The sequence below is a fragment of the Ahaetulla prasina genome, chromosome 2 (genome assembly GCF_028640845.1).
Source record: "Ahaetulla prasina isolate Xishuangbanna chromosome 2, ASM2864084v1, whole genome shotgun sequence".
Classification (NCBI taxonomy): Eukaryota; Metazoa; Chordata; class Lepidosauria; order Squamata; family Colubridae; genus Ahaetulla; species Ahaetulla prasina.
In genome coordinates, this window is record NC_080540.1 from 282,925,618 (window position 1) to 282,950,527 (window position 24,910).

Genomic DNA, 24,910 nt, shown 5'->3' on the forward strand with positions numbered 1-24,910 from the left:
GAAGTTGTTACAGTGAGTAATTCAAGTTCCCGATAGATTGCTCTCCAAAATTAACTCAGGATGATCACTGTGAGTTTTCAACAAGTTTCAAGGATGATGAAGGTCATGTCACAAACATTCGCAGACCAGAAAGGGCAGGTTTCAAACATGATTAAGAGGTAACGAGATAGGCTGTTTTCCCCCTGGACTCTTACTCTGCTGAAGTATAAAAGTCTTTTGATTCCTTTTTGTAATCACACAGAAATAGCTAGCCAGAAGAGGAATTGCAGATGAGTTCCTAGTGTTTTATTTATAAAGCTGTAGCAGCGTAGAAATGTGGATGGAATTGAAAAATAGGAGATAAATCAGAAATACGTTTTACTTGGTTCTTTTTCGAGTGAACTGTACATATTCCTTTAAAAAGCACAATGCATTTTGGGGATTCAAAGAAATCTGTACAGATAGTCCTTGGCTTACAACAGTTCATTTAGTGACTGTTGAAAGTTAGAACGGCGCTGTGAAAAAGTGCTGTTTTTCACACTTATGACCATTGAAGCATCGCGTAAACAAAATTCAGACATTTGATAGCTGACTCACATTTATGACGGTTGCAGTGTTCCAGGATCATGTGATCACTGTTTTGCGACCTTCGGACAAGCAAAGTCAATGGAGAAGCAAGATTCACTTAACAATCATGTTCCTCACTTAACAACTGTGGTTAAGATTCACTTAACAAATATAGAAAGAAAGGTCGTAAAATGGGCCAAAATCAGGGGTGAAATCTAGCAGGTTCTGACAGGTTCTGGAGAACCGATAGTGGAAATTTTGAGCAGTTTGGAGAAACGGTAGTGGAAATTTTGAGTAGTTCAGAGAACCAGCAAATACCACCCCTGGCTGGCCCCAGAGTGGGGAGGGAATGGGGATATTGCAGTATCCTTCCCCTGGAGTGATGTGGGAATGGAGATTTTGCAGTATCTTTCCCCTGCCACGCCCACAGAACCGGTAGTAAAAAAAATTGAATTTCACCACTGGCTAAAATTCACTTAACAAATGTCTCACTTGGCAACAGAAATTTTGGGCTCAAAATTTCTGTTGCCAAGGACTACCTTTACATGAAACAAATGAAAACTCGCTCAGTGACAGATATATTCAAATGTCATCTTAAAAGCAAACAATTCAATTCAAATTGTGGGCCAAGAAATTGGCATATAGATAATAGGGATATACGTAGTACAATGAATGATTCCAGGACATTACATGGCATGGCAATGCAAATAAAGACTTGGTTGAAGCCTCAAAATCTTTTCTGAAATTTGATTCAATATTTATTTATTTTTTATTTAGGAGATTTACCGAAATACTCAATTCTCAGGGTGGTAAAGATTTGGGAGATACATAAACAATCCACCCCAATCTCCCCTGTATTATAATATCAGTGGAGATACTGGTCACTTCATTGGTTCAAGGAAAACAGCTGTGGGAAAAAGAGAATATCTATGCTCCAATATACAGGTAGTCCTTGACTTACAACAGTTCATTTAGTGACTAATGTTACAACCACATGGAAAAAAAGCGACTTATGACCGTTTTTCACATTTACAATCATTACAGCATCCCCATGGTCACGTGATTAAAATTCAGATGCTTGGCTAATATTTATATGATGGTTGCAGTTTCCTGGGGCCATTTGACCCCCTTTTGTGACCTTCTCACTAGTCAATAGGGAAGCCTCTGGAACGAACTTCCCCCCCCAGTTTGCGCCAATTGCCTGACCTTCGGACCTTTCGCCAGGAACTGAAAACTTATTTATTTATCCAAGCGGGACTGGCCTGATTTTTAAACTCTAAACTTTAAACTCTAAATGGACTAGTTTTAAATTTTTTAAATTTTAAATTTTTTAAATTTTATAGGGGTTTTAATTGGTTTTAATATTTATATTATTTTTAATAATTAGGCTTTCTGAATATGTTTCTTAATGGTTTTCTTAATTTGTATATATATGTTTTTATCTGCCTGTGAACCGCCCTGAGTCCTTCGGGAGATAGGGCGGTATATAAATTTGAATAATAAATAAATAAATAAATAAAATAAATTTTAAATTTTAAATTTTAAATTGTAATTTTATTGGGTATTTTATAGGGTCAATTGGACGGTTTTAATTTCGGCCTTTTATTGAATAAGTTTTTTAATTGTTATTTTAGTGTGTATATTAATTGTTTTAAATGAAGGCTGTACACAGCCCTGAGTCCTTCGGGAGAAGGGCGGTATAAAAGTTTAATTAAATAAATAAATAATAAATAAATAAGCCAGATTCACTTAACAATAGCAATAGCAATAGCACTTAGACTTATATACCGCTTCACAGCGCTTTTACATCCCTCTCTAATTGGTTTATAGAGTCACCATATTGCCCCCAATCTGGCTCCTCATTTTACCGACCTCTGAAGGATGAAAGGCTGAGTCAACCTTGAGCCTGGTGAGATTCGAACTGCCAAATTGCAGGCAGACGGCAGTCAGCAGAAGTAGCCTGCAAGTGCTGCATTCTTACCCCTGTGCCACCAAGGTTTAACAATCATATTACTAATATAGTAACTCTGGTGATTCACTTACCGACTGCGACAAGAAAGGTTTTAAAGTGAGGCAAAATTCATTTAACAACTTTCTCACTTAGCAAAAGAAACGTTGGGCTCGATTATGGTGGTAAATGAAGGAGTACCTGTGTAATCATATATTGATTTTCAGATGAAAAATAATTAAGCTGCTGGAATTCTTGCAGCCCTATCTCTTTTCTTGATATAAGAGACTCTTAAGAGTCATGTTTGGAAAAAAATGTTAGTTTTGATTCAGGCAGATGTCAAAGAGCCTGACAATTGTAATTTTTGTTTAAGTTTGATTAAGTAATTTTTGATTAATCTTGGTTAACTAAATATGATCAGTGCAGTTTAATCCTGAAGGCATTTAATTTTACAGTAAGTTAAACCCAATTTTAACCTTGCCAACTTTTGCCATAGTGTCTGCAGAGGCTACTTTGCAAATAGATGCTTTATGTAGTGGTTGAGAGAGCTTGAAATAATGTATAACCTACATAAAGGAAAATAAAGGAAATTGCTGGATTAGGAAAGATTGACCCAGGGCGAAGGCCTGCAATATAAATGTGCCCGTGTAGAATATGCTTGCAAATTGTATGAAGCCTGCTCGGTGCTCAGTGGGGAATTGAGTTTGAACAGGGGTCAGCTGCCCATTTTCGTTTCTCACTCTGCCACCACCTGCAGAGTAGGGAGACCGATCAGATGATGTTTGCAAGATTCCAAAGTATTTACTAAAAGGTTAAGCAAAATTTAAATAGAGGTTGCATTAAGCAACCAGAAATGAAGCTGACTTTTGCAGAAAGTTAACGTTGAACTTTGACCGTAGAGAGCTAATTAAACCTGTGTTGTTGCAAAAAACAAGACTCACATGGCATCTTAAAAGACTGAACATTTTTATTATGGTGTACCATTTTGTGGATTATAAAACGAAGAGAATATGCTCTCAAAATATGTTGTCTTGAGAGAAGATCATTATACTGTATATACAGTACGTAGCTTTCACATAAAAATCCCAAAGGTACTTTTTCAAGAGGCAACTGGAGTTACTGTTTTTTCTTTGAAGACATTTTGCTTCTCATCCAAGAAGCTTCTTTAGCTCTGAGCACCTTTGAAAAAGCACCTTTGGGACAACCATGACCTGGATGACTGAGAATCTCCATAGAGTTTCACATAAAAACTTTTGCATTAAGGAAAATTGAAATGGTGATTATGTGTTTGTGTGTGTGAAAGAGGGAGAGAAAAGATAAAGGAAGACAAAATCTATTAGAATATGTACTTAACAAACTACACTAAATTAAATAATTTTTAAATGAGGGCATCATCATTTAATGAAATATACTTGAATAAATAACCGGAGGCGACACCTGTTTTTGGAATATATTTCTAAATTAGAGAAATGTTTTCAGAAGTAAATAGGAAATTAAGAATCCTCGTTTTTTAATTGAAGTCTAATCACTTTGCCCTGATATATTTCAAATTTAGCCTATGTGAAACAAAATAAAATATAGAAAATATAACAAGATACACATAGCATAGAACTCTCCTTTCCCTGAAAATTTGCTGGAAAGATTTAAAGCTTTCTTGGTGGGCAGAATGATAGCGACCAGGATTAAGCTGGGTATCAATAAATCTATGGCACACAAAAAGAATATAAGGACTATTTTGATTAATATTCTTATTCAACAAATTGATGGATCATCCCTGAAGGTAAGTAGAGCAATGTACCTCTATGATTCAGTATTATATTTTTTTCTGTTATCGACATTCTTGTCAGCTAGCCTAATACTGAATGTTTTATGTGCCTCCTTCATTCTTTATTTTTATTCTGTTTTTTTTCTAGATAGAGCAACAAGAAATCAATGCTGAAACATCAGCGTCAATCAGCAACAATCAGGAACTATTTACAACAGATCCTACAGTGGATGAGAGGCTTGTTCTCGCGCCTTCTCATGGGGTTGCTGAAAATTCTGTTTTGCCAAAGGTCCACAGGAAAACTGGATTTCAGATGGGTGACGTCACTTTGGAAAACTCTGTAGCTCTCGATGGAAGGGGTAGAACTCAGGAGGCTGAAGAGCAGAAGCCAGGCTGGGATCAAACTCCTCATCTCCCAATGGTGGGTAACAGGACAAGCTGTGATGGGCCCGATGCCTTATGTGATATTCCGGTGTCCATGCTTGATGTACCAATGGAAGAGACACGTGCAGGAAAAGCCCATGAGCTCAACAGAATAAACATACTCTGTGACATTCCTAGGACTCAACATCCATCCGAAGAAAATTTCCAGAGCATCCTGGAATCTACAGAACTTAAGGACAGAGATGCTGGTTTATCAACAATGTGTGAACTTTCCCAGAGACTACTTTATGAGAATGGTGACTGGGATGATGACTTCAGTTGCACCAGCAGGGAGGTTAAGAGGGTAGCAGCTGAGACTGCTAGTGCCAAGGAGGTCAGAGGACTTAACATTACTGCAGATGTAAGTGGTGGGCAGCTTGTGCCAGAAAATTTAACAGAAGATAATCAGCATGTCTCAGAATTGACAACAGAGATGCAAGGCCTTACTGATTTTAGTTTGCTAAAAACAGATGAAACATATAGCCATCCATCCAAGGTCAATTCCATGACGCTACCTGTGGAACCAGTTTCCATAGATCTGGGCTCTGTTTATCAACGTAAAAGAGAAAAGCCATCTGCTTACTTTATAAGGAGCGATCTCCAAAAGAGAAAATATCCAAATAAGCAGTGTGAAGCCCAGCATGATAATCACGGATCCATCCAGAAGTCTGTTGATCACGAAGACACAGTTTTGACTGAAAAGGCTTTCCAGCGTTGTGAACAAGAACCTACATATAGATTTGTAGACGTTCCAGATGATCCTTTAGAACCAGGCCAAGAATTTTTATTAAAACAGCTGCCTAATAATCATGGCCAGTTCTCTTACACTGAACAGAATGTGAATTGGGACAGTGGCCACATAGCAAAGCAAGCTAATGAGATACCTTTGAAAGAACATCAAAGTCCTGCAAATCGGTCAAGAATAAATGATTGTCCATTGAAAGAAGATTCCTCTAGAAATTTCTGTGGAAAAATTATGGCTCCATTAATAAGTAGAAAACAAACTTCTGTTACGGCAATCAATAGAAGTGCCAAGCAAGAAAATCAGGGAAAAGAAAGTAAGTCAGAACTGAATGCAAAAAGAGACAGGAGTTGTGGTATTTATCACGATAAAAGTAACAATAGAAATTTTAAGGCTGTATCTGATGCACAGAATCACATCTACCGCATTCCAGAGTCTAATTCGCTAATGGCTACTGAGCCTAAAAATGATTGGCAAGCATTAGAGACAACGAGCCAGGAAAACATTATAGAAAGAAATGCATTGAGACCCATATTCACAGCATCATACAAAGTTAGATTTTTCACTGAGGTGCTGTTAGAAATTAACAAAAGTGTTAAAACCAATGCGAGCCAAAAGTGCACAGACTGTGTTGCAAGCGTGAAACCAACTCTCCTGGAGTCCCAAAATTCCCAACAATTAGTATCGGAGAAAAATTCTCTTCCTGCAAAACATTTGGATGAGAGCATGAAAAACTTAGGCTCGGATCTGGCGTGCTCTCCATCTGAAATGAATACAACAGTGGGTTCGAACACTGTGCAGTCTTCAACTATTACCAGCAATGAGGATTATGGCATAGATCAAAAGACTCAGAATGGCAGGACAGGCAATTTAACAGTGCCTGGTCAGGATATAAGTAACCAAAAAAGAGCATCAGAAAGTTGCAATGCAGATATACTGATGTTATCTGAACATGTTGGGCAAACTGAGTCCATCCGGTCTCAAATGGACAGTAGCATGGATGCAAAGGCAATGACGTCACAGCAAGATACGTGCAAAGGGACAGAAGAGAACCAACATGAAGGAATAATGCAATCCGAGAAAGAAAATGACATGCTTGTGGCACCTGATTTTGAGGAAGCTGAAATAGAGCTTTATATGAGAGCTCTACTTGGTTCAGAACAGGGGCCTCCTGTTATGGTGAGTCATGGTGAGTATCAAAAAAGGGAAAGACAAAGTCAGAGCAAAATTATGCCAGATGAAATGGACACCAAGGAAACCGAAAAGCTGGTTGAAGATGACTTGGAGGAAGTTGAAGTGGAGCCCTACATGAGGGCGCTCCTTGATTCAGAACCAATGTACTCTTGGCATGAATACCCAGACTGTATGCCTCCATTCATGGAATTTTGCAATGAGCAAGCTGCTGTTTTGGTAGGGCGATTAAAGACTGGATGTACAGTTACAATTACTGACCCCAATCAAAGCAGAGCCTTCTCAGATGGCGAGAGACAAAATTCATCTGGGCGTGGAATGGGGATTTTAGAGAGGCCCTTGCCTTCTGCTTCGGAGGACAACCACCATTCTGAAAAAGCATTACCACTGGCTCAAACTGAGCCATGCACATTAGGAACAAATGAGGGAGATATTTCTGCATTAGAAAATGAGAGGACAATATCACTAGAAGCTTTGGAAATCTCCAAGCCATTGTCCCCTCACAAAAGTGCTGAGGCCATGAAGAATGGGCATGAAATAACAAACAACATGATGCCCAAGGTGCCCAAGAAAACACATCTTGAAACAAAAGAAAGTATCTGTAATGATGCCAGCTGGAGAACAGAGGCTGATTTAGCTTCAAGGGAAGAGAAGAGAGAAGAACAGAAAATGCTACGACAAAAGGACAACAGAGGTATGTGTAGAAAGTAAAGTGGTGGGGTTGTTGTTTTTTTGGTCAGTAATCTTTTTTTATCAACAGCGGTTCCCTGTGACAATTGCTGTAGATATCTGGCAGAGGTTGTTGCTTCCTGAAGATATTTGTAAGTAAAGATGCCAAATACGGATTCTGAGTTTGTCTCCTTGGTATTCTATACTCTACTCTCTAACCGTTCCAAATCCCAAATTATTTAATCAGTGAGACACTGAGATGCAATTTTTGGGGCACCAAGGGCCCTTTAGCAATGGATCATAAGCTGCACTCCAAAATGAGCTTCTTCTTTTTTTAACTAATTAACTTGAATTTATTATCTTAGTTAATATGGCTTGTCCTCATTAGTGGGATGCAAAGCATTTTAAATTCAACACACCTTGTCTGAAATGTGAAAAAAGTTGTTTCAAGGGCAAAATAGCCTAGTTGTGGAAGTGATTTGAATTTAAAACAGCTTCCCCCCACCACTTAGTTTGGAATGCTTTGCTTCGAGATCAAAATACTCCCCAAATAATTAAAACAGCTGTTGAGCATGTGGAGGACTAATCTAAACTCATAATGGGCATTTTAAGTTAGAAATTTGGAATTCGGAACACATTTATACACTTTTGTTCCTTTGTATTTAATGCCTCCTTCCATTTGTCAAGTTTAAAATTATAACTCAGTGGGTATTTGTGGAGGTGCTCTAGGACAGGGGTCTCCAACCTTGGCAACTTTAAGACTTGTGGACTTCAACTCCCAGAATTGAAGTCCACAAGTCTTAAAGTTGCCAAGGTTGGAAACCCCTGCTCTAGGATCTATCCTTCAAAATCTGTGGATCACCTTTGATGTATGAATCGCCATTGGTGGATCCCAAGTATGCTTTTATTACCTCAGCAAAACAATTCTCCACAGATCAGTTATGCAGTAACTAGACTCTAGTTACTGGAGTCTCCACCTAGTTGTATAAACAGGCTCTTTTTTGATTAAAAAATACAAGTATGGGGCACAGAGTTAAATGAAATCTAAATTGACTTAATGACAATGTTAGGTTCCTTAGACTGCAGAGGCCACAGCTTCATTGCATTTGGAACTTAGTCTTCAGTCTGTGAATCTTAACAGTCTTAAAAGGAACAATTTTAGCGGTCTTACCTATAGCCTAGGTCAGTGTGTCCCAACCTTATGAACTTTAAGATGTATGGACTTCAACTCCCAGAATTCCCCAGTCAACCATGGCAGCCAACCTCCCAGAATGCTGGTAATTCAAGTCCAAACCCTTTAAAGTTCACAATTTGAGAAACACTGGTCTAGGTCAATCAACTTCACAATGTGGTATCCTCTATCTGTCATACTTCATGAGTTATAGTTTGGACCACAAGAGAGTAGACAAGGTTGCTTAAGGGTGACATGCCAGATTTTATTTCTTCTGAATTAAAAAGAACATTCTAAAACATTGATGTTGTCTCTAGATTCAATATATTGTTAAGGAATAAATATATATACCCAAAGCAATAGTCAATTGAAATGATTCAAGGACTGGTCTATATCAATGGTGGGTTTCAATTTTTTTTACTACTGGTTCTGTGGGTGTGGCTTGGTGGGCATGGCATTGCTTGGTGGGCATGGCAGGGGAAGGATACTGCAAAATCCCCATTTCCTCCCAATCAGCTGGGACCTGGGAGACAGTAAATAGATGGGGGCAGGGCCAGTTAGAATTTTTACTACCGGTTCTCCAAACTACTCAAAATTTTTGCTACCGGTTTTCCAGAACTGGTCAGAAACTGCTGAAACCCACCTCTGGTCTATATATAATATACAAATTAACCCTCAAATGCTACTGTATGTATGTTCTCCCCCAATAACTCATCTTTTTTTTAAAAAAAAAATTCAGCACCCAGACTGCTGAGGAAAATCCATGCAGAATTGTTTCCTGATTTCTCTGGAAATGTCAAATTATGTTGCCAGTTTGGAGAAATTCATTCAGATTCCACCATTACCTGGACAAAAGATTCTAAGCTTCTTGCTCGAGTTCACAGAAGGTAAGACATATTAACGTGCTTTCCAAAGCTTTTGGGAAAGGAAGGATGCGGGAGGGGTATATAGTTTATTTATAACTCTTATGTATGTTGAGGTTGTAGAAATGCTTTTCTCGTTAAACTGCTAGCAGATAGAGGCATCTGTGGTTGCAGATTATAAATTGCAGAATGTTAGGACAAGAAGATATTGGGCACACTGCCTTATATTTTCAATATTTACCTGATTTAGTGGGACGCGGTGGCTTAGTGGGTAAGATGCTGAGCTTGTCGATCAAAAGGTCGGCAATTCAGCAGTTCAGATCCCTAGTGCTGCATAACGGGGTGAGCTCCCGTTCCTTGTCCCAGCTTCTGCCAACCTAGCAGTTCGAAAGCATGTAAAAAATGCAAGTAAAAAAATAGGGACCACCTTTGGTGGGAAGGTAACAGTATTCCGTGCACCTTTGCCGTTGAGTCATGCCGACCACATGACCCCGGAGACATCTTTGGACAGGACTGGCTCTTCGGCTTTGAAACAGAGATGAGCATCGCCCCCTAGAGTGGGGAACAACTAGCACATATGTGGGAGGGGAACCTTTACCTTTACCTGATTTAAGGTTTACAAATTCTAATGCCAACCATATTACCGCATCTGTTCATTCATACAATATTTTTAGGTCTCAGACTGGTTTTCCATAATATTTAATCCAAAACAAGTTAATAATCATGTTATGGTTTATAGAACAGAATAGAATAACAGAGTTGTAAGGGACCTTGGAGGTCTTCTAGTCCAGCCCCCTGCTCAAAGAGAAGACCTTATACCATTCTGGAGAAATGGCTGTCCAGTCTCTTCTTAAAAACCTCCAGTGATGGAGCACCAACAACTTCTAAAGGCAAGCCATTCCATAGCGGTGAAATCTACTTACCGTCCTTAGCGGCTCGGAAGTGCATGCGCCGCGCATCACATGCGCACGCAGACTGTCTGTGCATGCGCAGAAGGTAAAAAACACATTACTTCCTGGTTAAAACCAGGAAGTAATGACACCAGGGCGGGTGGGTGGAGCTTTGCTCCACCATTGTTACTGGATTGCCGAACCAGCCGCCAAGATCGCTACTGGATCGTGTGATCCAGTCCGAACCAGAAGCATTTCACCACTGCCGTTCCACTGATTAATTGTTCTGTCAGGAAATTGGATTTCTTCTTAATTGGTTTCCATCCATTGCTTCTTGTCCTGCCTTCAGATGCTTTGGAGAATAGCCTGACCCCCTCTTCTCTTTGGCAGCCCCTTAGATATCGGAAGACTGCTATCATGTCAGCCCTAGTCCTTCTCTTCTTTAGACTAGACATACCAATCTCCTGAAACTGTTCTTTATAGAATACCTGAATTGTAAGAAGATAGAAAAATAATTAATAGAGTGGTTTTTAGAAAACTAACTAATGTGCAAGCGCTGTGTGAGTACGCCCCAGCCCACCACTTGCACAAGCGCTGTGCAAGCACACATACAACCCAGTTCCAGTGGCGGATTTCAAATTTTTTTACTACCGGTACTGTGGGTGTGGCTTTGTGGGTGTGGCATGGTTTGGTGGGCGTGGCAGGGGAAGGTTACTGTAAAATCTCCATTCCCACCCCACTCCAGGGGAAGGTTACTGCAAAATCCCCATTTCCTCCTGATCAGCTGGGAATTGGGAGGCAGAGAATAGATGGGGATGGGGCCAGTCAGAATTTTTACTACCGGTTCTCCAAACTACTCAAAATTTCTGCTACCGGTTCTCCAGAACTGGTCAGAACCTGCCAAAACCCACCTCTACCCAGTTCCCCTCTCCCCGCCCAGCCTGGTTGCCCAGCTACAAAGGTTAGGGACCACTGATCTAAAAGGACATGCACCTTTGAAAAATTAAGGAAGTTGTGAGGTGTTGTTTTTTAAAAAATAAATAAATATGAATTTTCCAATGTTGATATATTTTCTAGTGCAAGCGATGATCTTCCAGTTTCTCTGGCAATAGTTCAAGCTGGGAAAAAAGACCAAGGCCTGTATCATTGCTGCCTGAAGAATATATATGGAAAAGCCATTTCAGAATTTAACCTAACCTCTGAAGGTAACATATGATGAATTCTTCCTTAAACGTAAAACACAACTGCAATTAACAATGTGTAGACTACATTCTGAATATATTTCTTTTCATCTTTCTACAGTTTTGGAACATCTGTCCATACTTCAGGATGTTGAAGGTAAAACTGTGGTTTTTTCCCCTATATATTTCCCTCTTGCAGAACTATGCAAAATTATATTGCAAAAAATTGTTTATTTTGTGTAATTCTTGACAAATTGATAGGATGCATCAAGGTTTCACTCCAAAATATATGATAATTGTTTCCATTCTGGAACAAGAAAAATAGTATAGAATAACCAGTGATGGGATCCTACCCTTTTAACAACCAGTTCGGTGATCGCATTCTCTGTGCGCGCACACACTTGATGCACACTGCACGGACATGTGCAGCTTTATGAAAACTTGCCTTCCGTATTACTGCTGGGAGGGGTTGTGCACACATTCACAGGGGCAGACAGTGGGGTAGCACATGCATTTCATTATGGGTGTGCTTAGGCATGCACGCACATTCGTAAGCATGCATGCTTTTTTTTTTTTTTTGTTTTTGTTTACATTTATACCCCGCCCTTCTCCGAAGACTCAGGGCGGCTTACAATGTATAGGGCAATAGTCTCATTCTATTTGTATATATTTACAAAGTCAACTTATTGCCCCCCCAACAATCTGGGTCCTCATTTTACCTACCTTATAAAGGATGGAAGGCTGAGTCAACCTTGGGCGGGCTCCTGGAGGTTGCTGGTTTTGAAGAATTTGTTGAAGTCTCACATATGGAGCTCCAGAGGGAAGAAGAAACATCTCCCAAAGATTATTTTTCTTTGAAAAATAATTCCATGATCAGGAGGAAGCTGAGAAAAGATCTAAGGGTGTTACAATTTAGCTTCTTCGTTCAACTACTCCTGAAATAAAAGAGAAAAAAATTATACTTATTGATTTGAGTATAGTGACTCGCTTCCAGACTAAACTGTGGGTTTTCCAACAATGTGACCATCCCCATAGGAGTGAGAGATAATTTATTCTCTTTCCATGCTACCTTACACCAGTGGTGGGATTCAACTGGTGTTAAAACTGGTTTGCTAAGCACTTTGCTTCGCGTTTAAAAACTTACTTTTTACTGCAGCCCTGGGGAGTAAAACAGCTGAGGTGTGACAATCCACACTGTCAGCTGGGCTTCAAACAAAGGAAATATAGGTCGACAGGCGAGCACAGCTGATCATCGGAGTGAACCGGTTTGCTCTCAGCTGATTGTCGGAACTACCAGTTCGCCCGAACTGGTCCGAACCGGCTGGATCCCACTCTTGCATTACACCTAGTTGCTCTAAACATCTACCAATGATCAACAATAAGAGACAGAAAATATTTACCAACTTAAAATAGCAAGTTTTGGAGGAGGAGGAGGAGGGGGAGGAGGAGGAAGAGGAGGAGACAGCCCTGAATGAAAATAATTAAGGCTTGAGATCCAGATTCTATGTTGAATCTAGTTACTTTACATTTATATTGGCTTAATCCCTATAGTTACAGATCTGGTAAGCAACAGCCATGTCTTCCTTCAGTAGCAGGGGTGGCAAAGATAGCTCTTTACTCACCAACTTCCTGGGGGGTCCACAAAATATGGTTAAAATGTGCCAATAATTCAAAAATGGATAAATTGCATTTTAATCTGTCTGTCTGTCCCAAAGGTGCTTTTTCAGGAGGCAACTGGACTTCCTTGTTTTTTCTTTTGAAGATGTTTCACTTCTCATCCAAGAAGCTTCTTCAGCTCTGACAGGATAGTAGAGAATGGAAGGATTTATATTCCTTGCAGACAGCTGGTCATCTGCACCCTTTTAAAGGGTTGTTGAAGCACTAGGAGGTTTCCCACTATCCTGTCAGATCTGAAGAAGCTTCTTGGATGAGAAGCGAAATGTCTTCAAAAGAAAAAACAAGAAAATCCAGTTGCCCCCTGAAAAAGCACCTTTGGGACAATCATGACCTGGATGACTGAGAATCTCTACAGACTTTTAGCTACACAATTTGGGATGAATGCTCTTTGAACGGTATGGGGGGTAGGAATGGATTTCCAGAGAAAAAATTGTAGACTGCAGGAACCAGGAACACGACTCAGGTGAACCTGAGGGCACAGATAAACCTCCAAGTGCTCCTACGACTCTCTAAAAGGATGCAAATGACTAGCTGTTTGCAAGGAGTCTAAATTCTTCCATTCCCCATTATCCAGTCAGAGCTGAAGAAACTTCTTGGATGAGAAGCAAAACGTCTTTAAAAAAAACCAAGAAAGTCCAGTTGCCTCCTGGAAAAGCACCTTTGGGACAACCATGACCTGGATGACTGAGAGAGTCTACAGACTTTCTGTCTGTCCAAAGAAAAAAAAGCAAAGAATTATGTTATGAAAAGTTTTCCTCATATGTCCTTGATTCTTTAATCACATCAGTATGTGGACTACAGTGTTTGTGCTAAACATAGATAATGCTTTGGCCAACAGGTTTTGTCAATGCCGTACATAACGTGTTACTCAACTTTTGCTCATTCAATCAACCAAATGGTGACTTGTCCTGACTCCTTAAGAAGCAGGATTAATTGTTCCATTCCTTTTAAAACAGGTGCATGGCTTTTCATTTACTAACTGCAAATGTTTCCTTGTGTACATTCAGTCTTGAGATGTGATCCATGTTGAGTGCTCTTAAAAGGGAATTTGGTGTAGCAATAGTATGTAAGTTAAAGAGAAGATGACTCTTTTAGCACAACGAGATAGTTGCAAGTAATAATCACTGTTGATTATGGTCCCTTTTAAGTTCTCGGAAGCAAGGAGTCATAGGGGGTAGAAATGATACGTCTTTTGGAGAAGACTTATTCTTCAACTTTATAGCTGTCCTTGACTCAAAATATGAGGAATTTTGGCCGGTTCCCTATCACATTTCAGAGAGATGTTCAGAGGGGATTCTGGGTCCCTCAAAACAGAGCTATGCAGGTTGATAGCCCATGGATATATAACATCAGATTAACAGAGTTCGAAGGGACCTTATAGGTCATCTAGTCCAACTCCCCGCTCAAGCAGGAGACCCTACACCATTTCTGGCAAATGGCAGTCCAATCTTTTCTTGAAAGTCTCAAGTGATGAAGCTCCCACAACTTCCGAAGGCAACTTCTGTTCCATTGGTTGATTGTTCTCACTGTCAAAAAGTTCCTCCTCATTTCTAGGTTGAATCTCTCCTTGGTCAGTTTCCATCCATAATTCCTTGTCTGGCCTTCGTGTGCTTTGGAAAATATCTTGACTGCCTCCTCTCTGTGGCAGCTCCTCAAATACTGGAACACTAGAGTCTCAACATCTTTTTTATAGTGTGGTGACCAAAACTGGATGCAATATTCTAGGTATGGTCTTACTAAGGCTTTATAGAGTGGTATTAGTACCTCTATAAGTACCACTATAAGAGGAGGTATCATAGCATTTGAGAAACTAGAAATTGGTATTCTTCTTAATATAATAAATGTTTCCACACATTTATTTGGTGAATTTAAATATCTACACATTGCATTTGGGGAGTTCGGGTGCACATGCTTTGGGTACTTGGTCCAGAAAAGGTTAGCCATCAGTGGCCTAAACTGTTAATCAAAGCTTAATAATTCAGGGTCCTCTACTCCAGTTTATACTGAACTCTAGAAGGCAGGGAGACTGAGAAGGAAGAAAAGGATTTGGAGAACTTATGGAAAGACAACTATGAGGGAAGGTTAGAATTCTCGTCCATCTAACTGAGTGACAGCTTTATTTATACAGGTAGTTCTTGTTTAGTGACCACAATTGGGACTGGCCACTTCACTATTAAGACTAATTTCTAAGTGAAACTGCAACTGTACTTGTGATCTTACTGGATCTTTCACTTACTTCATCGACCTCTGACGGTTATAGATACAAGGAATGCCCTTAAAGTTACCTTTTCCCCAGCATCGCAACTGCAAATGATTGTTAAAGAAAGCAGTCAGTATATGAGTGCTATCTCTATATCCTTAGTGCCAGGGAAGGCAAGGATGGGTAGCTCTGACCTACACTGCAATATTAAAGGAACATGAGAGAGAGGGAGGGAGGGAGGGAGGGAGGGAGAGGGGGGGAGAGAGAGAGAGAGAGAGGAGAAATGAAAAGAAGGACTAGGGTTGATATGATAGCCGTGTTCCAACATCTAAAGGGTTGCCACTAAGAAGACAGAGCCAAGCTCTTCTCCAAAGCAACCGAAGACAGGACAAGAAGCAATGGATTCCCCTTATTACTAGAACCAATCTAGAAGCTCAAACTGCCCAAGGAGCTGCTGATCCAATTCTACAGAGGAATTATTGAGTCTGTCATTTGCACCTCTATAACTGTCTGGTTCGGTTCTGCAACCCAACAAGAAAAACACAGACTTCAGAGGATAATTAGAACTGCAGAAAAAATAATTGCTACCAACCTGCCTTCCATTGAGGACCTGTATACTGCACGAATCAAGAAGAGGGCCGTGAAAATATTTGCAGATCCCTCGCATCCTGGACATAAACTGTTTCAACTCCTACCCTCAAAACGACGCTATAGAGCACTGCACACCAGAACAACTAGACACAAGAACAGTTTTTTCCCGAACGCCATCATTCTGCTAAACAAATAATTCCCTCAACACTGTCAGACTATTTACTGAATCTGCACTACTATTAATCGTTTCATAGTTCCCATCACCAATCTCTTTCCACTTATGACTGTATGACTATAACTTGTTGCTGGCAATCCTTATGATTTATATTGATATATTGATCATCAATTGTGTTGTAAATGTTGTACCTTGATGAACGTATCTTTTCTTTTATGTACACTGAGAGCATATGCACCAAGACAAATTCCTTGTGTGTCCAATCACACTTGGCCAATAAAAATTCTATTCTATTCTATTCTATTCTATTCTATTCTAAAGGGAAATTTCCTGACAGTTAGAACAATTAATCAGTAGAACTTAGAAGTTGTGGGTGCTCCCCACTGGAGGTTTTTAAGAAGAGATTGGACAACCATTTGTCTGAAATGGTATAAATCTCCTTATGAACTGGAATAGGGTTTCCTGCCTGAGCAGGGGGTTGGACTAGAAGACCTCCAAGGTCCTTCTAACTCTGTTATTCTGTATTCAGGCAGAGATGAAACAGAAGGTTTGGTGATAGCAACAAAGCCAGTACAGATCATTCTAGTTTGTTATAATTATGTTTTAGTGCTAAGATAAAAAGATAAAAATGTAGACACCAACCACAGAAAGGATGTATGACAATTTTTTCCCCGCCTTCATTTGTCTTCATGTTGCAATCGATACAAACACACTACTTTTCCTTTCTTTGGATTCATACATGCATTTATTCCAGTGGTGGGTTTCACATTTTTTTACTACTGGTTCTGTGGGTGTGGCTTGGTGGGCATGGCATGGCTTGGTGGGTGTGGCTTGGTGGGCATGGCAGGGGAAGGATTCTGTAAAATCTTCATTCCCTCCTCAATCCAGGTTACTGCAAAATCCTCATTCCCTCCCGATCAGCTGGGAACTCGGGAGGCAGAGAATAGATGAGGACAGGGCCAGTCAGAATTTTTACTTCCAGTTCTCTGAACTACTCAAAATTTCCGCTACCGGTTCTCCAGAACTAGTCAGAACCTGCTGAAACTCACCTCTGATCTACTCATTTCACAGGCTTGGAAGAGATAGAATTCTTACAGCTGATGTTCAAAGAAGACTTCATCTGTGACAGTTACTTGAGTAAAAGTCTGCGCGGAAGGATTACCACGGAAGAATTACATTTCGGGGAAGGGGTGCATCGAAAAGCTTTCCGAAGCAAAGTGTTGCAAGGTTTGGTGCCTCCGCTCAGCCCAGGTCACCCCTGTGTTTTGAAAGTGCACAATGCCATTGTGTATGGGACCAAAAGTAATGATGAACTTGTGGAAAAGAATTACAAATTGGCGCTACAGGTAAGTGCGTGCAGGAGCCCCTCATGATTGAGATGATCACAATATTGATAGCCGTGGGAGAGAGAGGTCAAACAGGCAATAAATACAATTTTTTATTAGCCAAGTGCGATTGGACACACAGGGAATTTGTCTTTGGTGCATAGACTCTCAGTGTACATAAGGAGAATACAATACATTCATCAAGAATAAAAAGATACAACACTTAGTGATAGTCAAGCTATCAAATCATATTAGTCAATATAAATCGTAAGAATACAAGCAACAAAGTTACAGTCGTACAGTCATAAGAGGGAGGAGATGGGTGATAGGAACGATGAGAAGATAGGTGCTTTTTCTTCAAGAGGCAACTGGACTTTCTGCTTTGTCTTTGAAGACGTTTCGCTTCTCATCCAAGAAGCTTCTTCAGCTCAGACTTCTTCAGTCAGAGCTGGAAATTTCTTTCCAAAATTCTTTCCAGTCAGAAATTAGAAATGGTAAATGACAAAAAAGAGGAAAAGGTCACAAAAAAAAAGGTAGTGCGTGAAAGAAAATGGATTGTTATAATAATAGGTATGATGGAATATGAGACGTGGTGGATCAGGGGCTATGACCTTGTTAATTGAAAGGTTGGCAGTTCAGCGGTTGGAATCCCTAATGCTGCCATGTAATGGGGTGAGCTCCCGTTACTTGTCCCAGCTTCTGCCAACCTAGCAGTTCGAAAGCACGTAAAAAATGCAAGTAGAAAAAATAAGGACCACCTTTGGTGGGAAGGTAACAGCGTTCCGTGCGCCTTTGGCATTGAGTCATGCCGGCTACATGACCATGGAGACATTTTCGGACAGCGCTGGCTCTTCGACTTTGAAACGGAGATGAGCACCGCCGCCTAGAGTCGGGAACGACTAGCACCTATGTGTGAGGGGAACCTTTACCTTTACCTTATGACGGAATATATACAGAAATAAGGGATAATGGGACAAAAAAGATAAGTATAATTAAAGAAAATGAGAGGAGAAAAATGTAAATAATAGAGGAATACTGATACGAAGCTGATGTAAAGAAGGAGTATATGTTTTATGTTACTGTTTGTTATGTCTTGTTTTTTTAAAAAACAAATAAAAAATATTTAAAAAAGAAAGAAAGAAAGAAAAGCACCTTTAGGATATCTTACTATCTCATTCTCTGCTGTCTCCTTCTCCTTTTGCCTTCCATCTTCCCCCAACAGCAGGGTCTTCTCTTCTTGTTAGGTGGCCAAAGTACTGGAGCTTCAGCTTCAGTATCTAACCTTCCAAAGAGCGGTCAGGGTTGACTTCCTTTAAGATTTTGGAGGTGGCTGTAAAGATCTCACCTCTACCTTGTCTACACATTGGCTTTTTATCTATTAGATATTGAGACTCTAGAAAGAGTGGAGATTAAGATGATTTGGGGACTGGAAACTAAAACATACAATGAACGGTTGCAGGAACTGGGCATGGCTAGTCTAGTGAAGAGAAGGACCAGGGGAGACATAATAGCAGTGTTCCAATTCTTGAGGGGCTGCTACAGAGAGGAAGAGTCAAGTTATTTTCCGAAGCACCTGAAGACCAGACAAGGAATAATGGATGGAACTGAACAAGGAGAGATTCAACCTGGAAATAAGGAGAAATTTTCTGACAGTGAGAGCAATCAACCAATGGAACTTGCCTTTGGCAGTTGTGGGAGCTTCATCACTGGAGGCTTTCAAGAAGAGACTGGATTGCCACCTGTCAGAAATGGTGTAGGGTCTCCTGCTTGGTGGGGGGAAGGGTTGGACTAGATGATCTACAAGGTCCCTGCCAACTCTGTTAATCTGTTATCTGTTAATATTCTAATGCTTTAGCTTTAAACATTTGATGTTTTAATGTTTTAATCCTATCATTGCTTTATTCTGTTATTTATGGTATAGTAAGCCATTCAGAGTTGCTTGATAGAAAGATGGCTGGCATACAAATTTAAAAAATAAAATAAAATAAAAATAAAGTCTTTCTTTTTTCCAATGGATTTTCTTCCATCTAGGAATGTTATGTTCAGAACACAGCAAGAGAATACGCCAAGATCTATGCTGCTGAAACACAACCTCTCGAAGGCTTTGGAGAAGTACCTGAGTGAGTAGACTTTTACAACTTCCTGGAAATATAAGTAGAATCATTGCATGATGGATGTCATTTAGAAGAAGCTCTGCTGTTTGATAAGGAACATGTCAGCAAAGATCTCATGTTTATTCCTAAGCAGTTATGATGGAGAATTTATCAGTAAAAGTTGTACATGCACAATTTATTCCTCCCTCTATCAACAGGCTTGATTGGACAAATTGGTTTGTTTTGTTTTTTTGGTGGTGTATTCATGTTTGGTGAATTCAGAAAATGTAGAGGGCCGTTCACTTCCTAAACTTCCTAATTTTTGAGCCCTGCAACTTAAATCAAGTAATAGAATTTTTAGAACGTTTGGTAAGGAAACTAGTCTAGAGACCCGGGTGTCTATGGAGATTCTCAGTTATCCAGGTCATAGTTGTCCCGAAGGTCCTTTTTTTAACTTGATCAATTTTATTTTTATTATATAAAATACAAAGAAGAAAAGAAAATAGGAAATTAAGGGAGGAAAAGGGATTGGGGGGGGAAAGGGGTGTGAGATACGAGGGGGAAGAGAAAAAGAAAGAAAAGGGGGCATTGACTTCCAACTCTTCCTAGCACAGTACAGGATAAACACACTCCAACCTCAACTTTTTGCTTTCACACATTAATATATAAGTAGCCATTCCTATAACACCAAATCTTTCTGATCTACAAAACCAAGATCAAATTTTCATTTTTTTTCTTCACAAGCACAAATCCCAGAAGTGGCATCCAAATAAGAATGTATTTTCCTCTTTAAATAAAGTAATCAATTTAACCATTCCTGCTTCCTTGCTATGGAAATAATGTGTACTTCTAGTTGCACCTAGTAATCTTTGTGAACTGTTACCATTTTTATTTGCAAAATATATTGTAGTCTTTCAAATTCTTTGGCCTTACTGAAAGAAAAGAAAACAAAGGGGGGGGGGACATTTCTTTCTCCCACCCCCACCCTCCTCTTTCCTTCAAGAGGCAACTGGACTTTCTGGTTTTTCTTTGAAGTCGTTTCGCTTCTCATCCAAGGAGCTTCTTCAGCTCTGACTAGATGGTGGGTAGAGACCTGGGTGTTCCATATCCCTCTATGATTCATGGAGGACTGCAGACCTGCCATTCACTCTGTTATTGCTCTACAATTATGCCCACGCCTTTCATTTTGACTGCTCTTATGTTGTGGCCGGCCAGCAGAGTTGGCAGCAGAGTAGGACAGTGAGGAGGCTGGGGAGGAACATAGGACAGTCCTGGAGTCTGGGGAAGGCTCTGATGGGGGCTCTGCATCGGAGGCAGAGAGGGAGCCAGGACCATCTGGGAATTATGTGTGGACTCCGGAGCTTCCAGAGTCAGACATCAGAGAGGCAAAGGAACAGGGGGAGCCTGTTCCTAGTGCTTGCATGCGCAGAGCTGCCAGAAGGCAAGAACAGTTAAGACAAAAGGGATGACTCGGGAGTAAAGCTTGGAGATGATTGGCCCCTCCCATAAGACATAAAGGAAGAGCAAAGGCACGTGGGCCTTTACAGGAAGCAACGTTGTGGATGGTGTCTGTTTGAACTTTGAAGCTCCGTTTTTGACTCTGTGTTTCCGTGTGGCCTTGCCAAGATAATTGCCAATTAGGTCTGTGGCAGCGTGTCAAAGAAGATAAAGGTAGGTGTTTACCAGCCTTACTGTGGCAGACTTTTGTTGGACTCTTTATAAACTCTTGGTGATTCAGCACATGCTGTGAATGAAAGAAATTCATAGCTGTTAAAATAAAAAAAGGGATTTTGGGATTAATTATGTGCTTTTTACTATATCAGGAAGCCTAGGTCAGAACATCTTGTTCCATAAAACACTTCTTTTAAAAAAAGAAACCTTGGGAATGGTTAAACTTCCTCATTCATTTTCATTAGCATCTACAGTTTTTAACACACAGGTTTATTTCTTGACCATTTGATTAAAAAAAGAAAGAAAGTCAAGTACATTTCTCTAAGTCTTTAAGATGGTTGAAAACACACATGCATATTTTCTTCCAATGTGTATATTTTAAAAGTAATTTGTTTTAATATAGGCCTTTTGGGATATTTATTTTTTGGGGAAAAATGTATACTCTTTCTTTCAATTTATCATCATCACACACAAAAACCTATAAGATGATGGAAAGCTAAAGGATAATTGTATTTTGATTTGTATGTTAATTCAATTATTGCAAATTAGGCTGTTTTATTTTAAAATCCAAAGCATACTTTTTAAAAATCTTTGATCCCTAGATAATCGAGACTACTTTGATTGATTAAGTCTCTTTAGACTGTAAAGCTGCAGTTTTAAAAAAATAGTTCAAACAAACTGAAAATGTGGAGTTAAAAACAGAATCAATACATATATCGGAAAAATTTAAAGAAAAATGTAAGCAGCTCATGAAAACACATTGTGCTTGAACTGGAACTAATGATGGAATTACCCTAGGAGTCTTACAGCATGTATATTGTAATTGCACTTATACATGTGAAGCAGGGGTATGATTCAGCCAGTTCAGACCAGTTTGGGCCAACTGGATGCTAATTTTATATCTGGTTCGCCGAACCCGTAGTTGCAAGTACTGGCTGGCCTCTCCCTCCCACCTCTCCCCCCCAGGAGTCTCCACGCAGCCCATTTTGGATGCCAGGTAAGTGCAGGGTCCGCACGGAGGCTCTGGGAGGGCGAAAAAGGGGTCTACCAGAAGTCCGGAAACAGGCCTGTCTCCGGCGTCTGGAGGGCCTCCAGAGGGCCTCCGGAGCCCTGGGGAAGCTGTTTTCGCCCTCCCAGAAGCTCGAGGAAAGCCTCCAGAGCCTGGGGAGGGCGAAAATGCCCTCCCCCACCATGGTGCAGGTGGGAGGCCGAGTAGGCCACGCCCACAATGGCCATGCCCAACCAACAACCAGGCAGAGAACCGGTTGCTAAACTTTTTGAATCCCACTCCTGATGTGAAGTATTTGTTATATGAACACACAACATGCAAGGGCTAGCGAAATTTGCTAGTGATAAGGCAGTTTTTACAGTGTTGGCTCCTTGATGTCCCAGGCCTACAAGTGCTGTGAACCTTTTCCACTTTTCTCATAAATGAATTAATATCTTTCAAGTATAAGGCACAGCTTGCCAAGATCCTAATGCTCAACATCTTACACCATCCAGAAAAAAAACATTGATATATAGTGTGGTGAAAATATACATTATTCAGTGTCAGGAGACAGTTTCTAATCCCCTTCCCTTCCCTCCTCCTCCCTCTCCCTCTCCCTCTCCCCCTCCCCCTCTTCCTTTTCCTCCTCCTCCTCCTCCTTATATGCCCTCTTCTACACTTTCCTTCCCCGCTTAACAAATCCCAGCATACCATTCAGTATAAAGGGGTATTCACTATACAGTTGCTTTGTACTGTCATTCTCATTGTTCCCTAATTACTGGGCATGCTGAATGGGACACATGAAGTTAGGGAAGCATTGTTTTTCTCCATTAAAGCACTGAACATACCCCACGTTTTAACTTAGTAGGTCCTTGAAATATGTTTTCTGAAATTCTTCCTGAGACCATAAGTTTTCATTGCGTATGTTTCTTTTTTACTGGCTCTGCTTTCAGAATCATTCCTATTTTCCTTATCCATCGGCCCAAGAATAACATCCCTTATGCAACAGTGGAAGAGGAACTCATTGGAGAATTCGTGAAATACTCTGTTAAGGATGGGAAGGAAATAAATTTCATGCGAAGAGACTCGGAAGCTGGCCAGAAATGTTGCACGTTTCAGCACTGGGTGTATGAAAAAACCAGTGGCAGCTTGCTTGTAACAGATATGCAAGGTGAGAATCTTGCTGTTATATAGTGGTTAAGTGGTAAATGTAGTATTATGGTTGGTATAGCCACAAACAGGCTCACAGACAAATAAAATGTGTCTTGCTGTACCCAGATTCTCAACTGATGATTGCAGATCTGGGAGTTGAAGTCCACATGTCTTAAAATTGCCAAGTTGGAGAAAGACTGCCGTAATGGAACCTGGACAGTTAGCATTCAGTTCCTCCCAGGGCCATTCGTCAATTGGGTGTAGAAAATAATCAACATGACAACCACAATTATATGATTGACAGCTCACTTGTGTCATATACACACAGTGGTCAAGGCTATCAAATTGACCCTCCATGAATGCCTCTGGTTCCTGCTATTTTCCATAGTCCTTCAGTGGTTCGCATGATTATGAACTTCCTCAATACATCTTTTAAAAATGCAATTTCTCTTAATCTACATTTTTTGGATTCAGGTTTTAATATAAATATGCCCCATGATTGTCAGGCTTGTTGAGGACTCCATTCAGAAGTCTAAGACAGAGTCAGGTTTTTTGTGAATGTCTGAAGTCATCAAAAAAATAATGACATATGTATTTTACATTTTGAAGCTGAACATATATATATATATCAATCACAATATAAATTATATAATATAATTATTATTAATTGTATATAGGTCTTTGGTTATTCGGGTTTTCTCCGGCGTAAAATTGGAAGTGTCTTGGCGACGTTTCGACAAAGTCTCATTCGTCATCTTCAGGCTTCAGCTTTGTGCTTCTGGGAGCAAAGCCTGAAGCTGAAGCCTGAAGATGAATGAGACTTAATGTCGCCAAGACACTTCTCATCTACCCTGCAGACCACCAAAACCTCAGAAAACAAGTATATACATATATACATACATACATATATATATATATATATATATATATATATATATATATATATATATATATATATATATATATATATATATATATATATGTTTTCTGAGGTTTTCGCGCGTGTTTGTATGTAGGTCTTTGGTTATTCGGGTTTTCTCCCGCGTAAAATTGGAAGTGTCTTGGCGACGTTTCGACGAAGTCTCATTCGTCATCTTCAGGCTTCAGCTTCGTGCTTCTGGGAGCAATGTGTGATTGCAGCTGTTTCTTCCTTTTTAACTGCTAGTGGGGGTTTGAACTGATTGGGTGGGAGCTTGGCTGTGCTCTGATTGGATGTGGGTTTTTTTGTGCTCTGATTGGCTGGGGGTGTGTCCTCCTCCCATATATAAAAGGCACCACAGACAGAATCAGCAAGATCCTCAACAAACATAACATCAAGACAGCATTCTGCACAAACCAAAAAAAATATCCACCATCCTAAGAAACCCCAAAGACAAAATTGAGTTAGAAAATCAAGGAGTATATGAAATCCCATGCACCGCCTGCCCCACCACATACATTGGACAAACCAACAGAAGAATAAGTGCACGCATTGAAGAACACAAGAACTCATTCAAAAAAGAGGAACCAACTTCTTCCCTGGTCCAACACTTTAAAGTCACAGGACACGATATTGACTTTAAAAAGACCAGAACTATCGCCAAAACTGAACACTTTAACAACAGAATAATCAGAGAAGCCATCGAGATAAACGCCCACACAGCATGAAC

At 40.1% G+C, this 24,910-nt stretch overlaps 1 protein-coding gene across 2 annotated transcripts in view; it reads left to right on the top strand.

Annotated features, from left to right (window-relative positions):
• Window positions 1-23,382, top strand: part of ALPK2 (alpha kinase 2) — a 68,054-nt gene extending 44,672 nt beyond the window's left edge. Inside the window, exons 3-9 of one of the 2 annotated variants that reach the window (XM_058171853.1) lie at window positions 4,408-7,309; window positions 9,195-9,342; window positions 11,286-11,413; window positions 11,511-11,546; window positions 17,104-17,378; window positions 19,389-19,477; window positions 23,063-23,382. In XM_058171853.1, coding sequence (XP_058027836.1) covers window positions 4,408-7,309; window positions 9,195-9,342; window positions 11,286-11,413; window positions 11,511-11,546; window positions 17,104-17,378; window positions 19,389-19,477; window positions 23,063-23,303 — 3,819 coding nt within the window. In that variant the 3' untranslated portion in view covers window positions 23,304-23,382. Of the gene's footprint in view, window positions 1-4,407; window positions 7,310-9,194; window positions 9,343-11,285; window positions 11,414-11,510; window positions 11,547-13,640; window positions 15,488-17,103; window positions 17,379-19,388; window positions 19,478-23,062 lie in introns of those variants that run through there. The other variant, XM_058171854.1, reaches the window with a different exon arrangement.
• The last annotated feature ends 1,528 nt before the right edge of the window (window positions 23,383-24,910 follow it).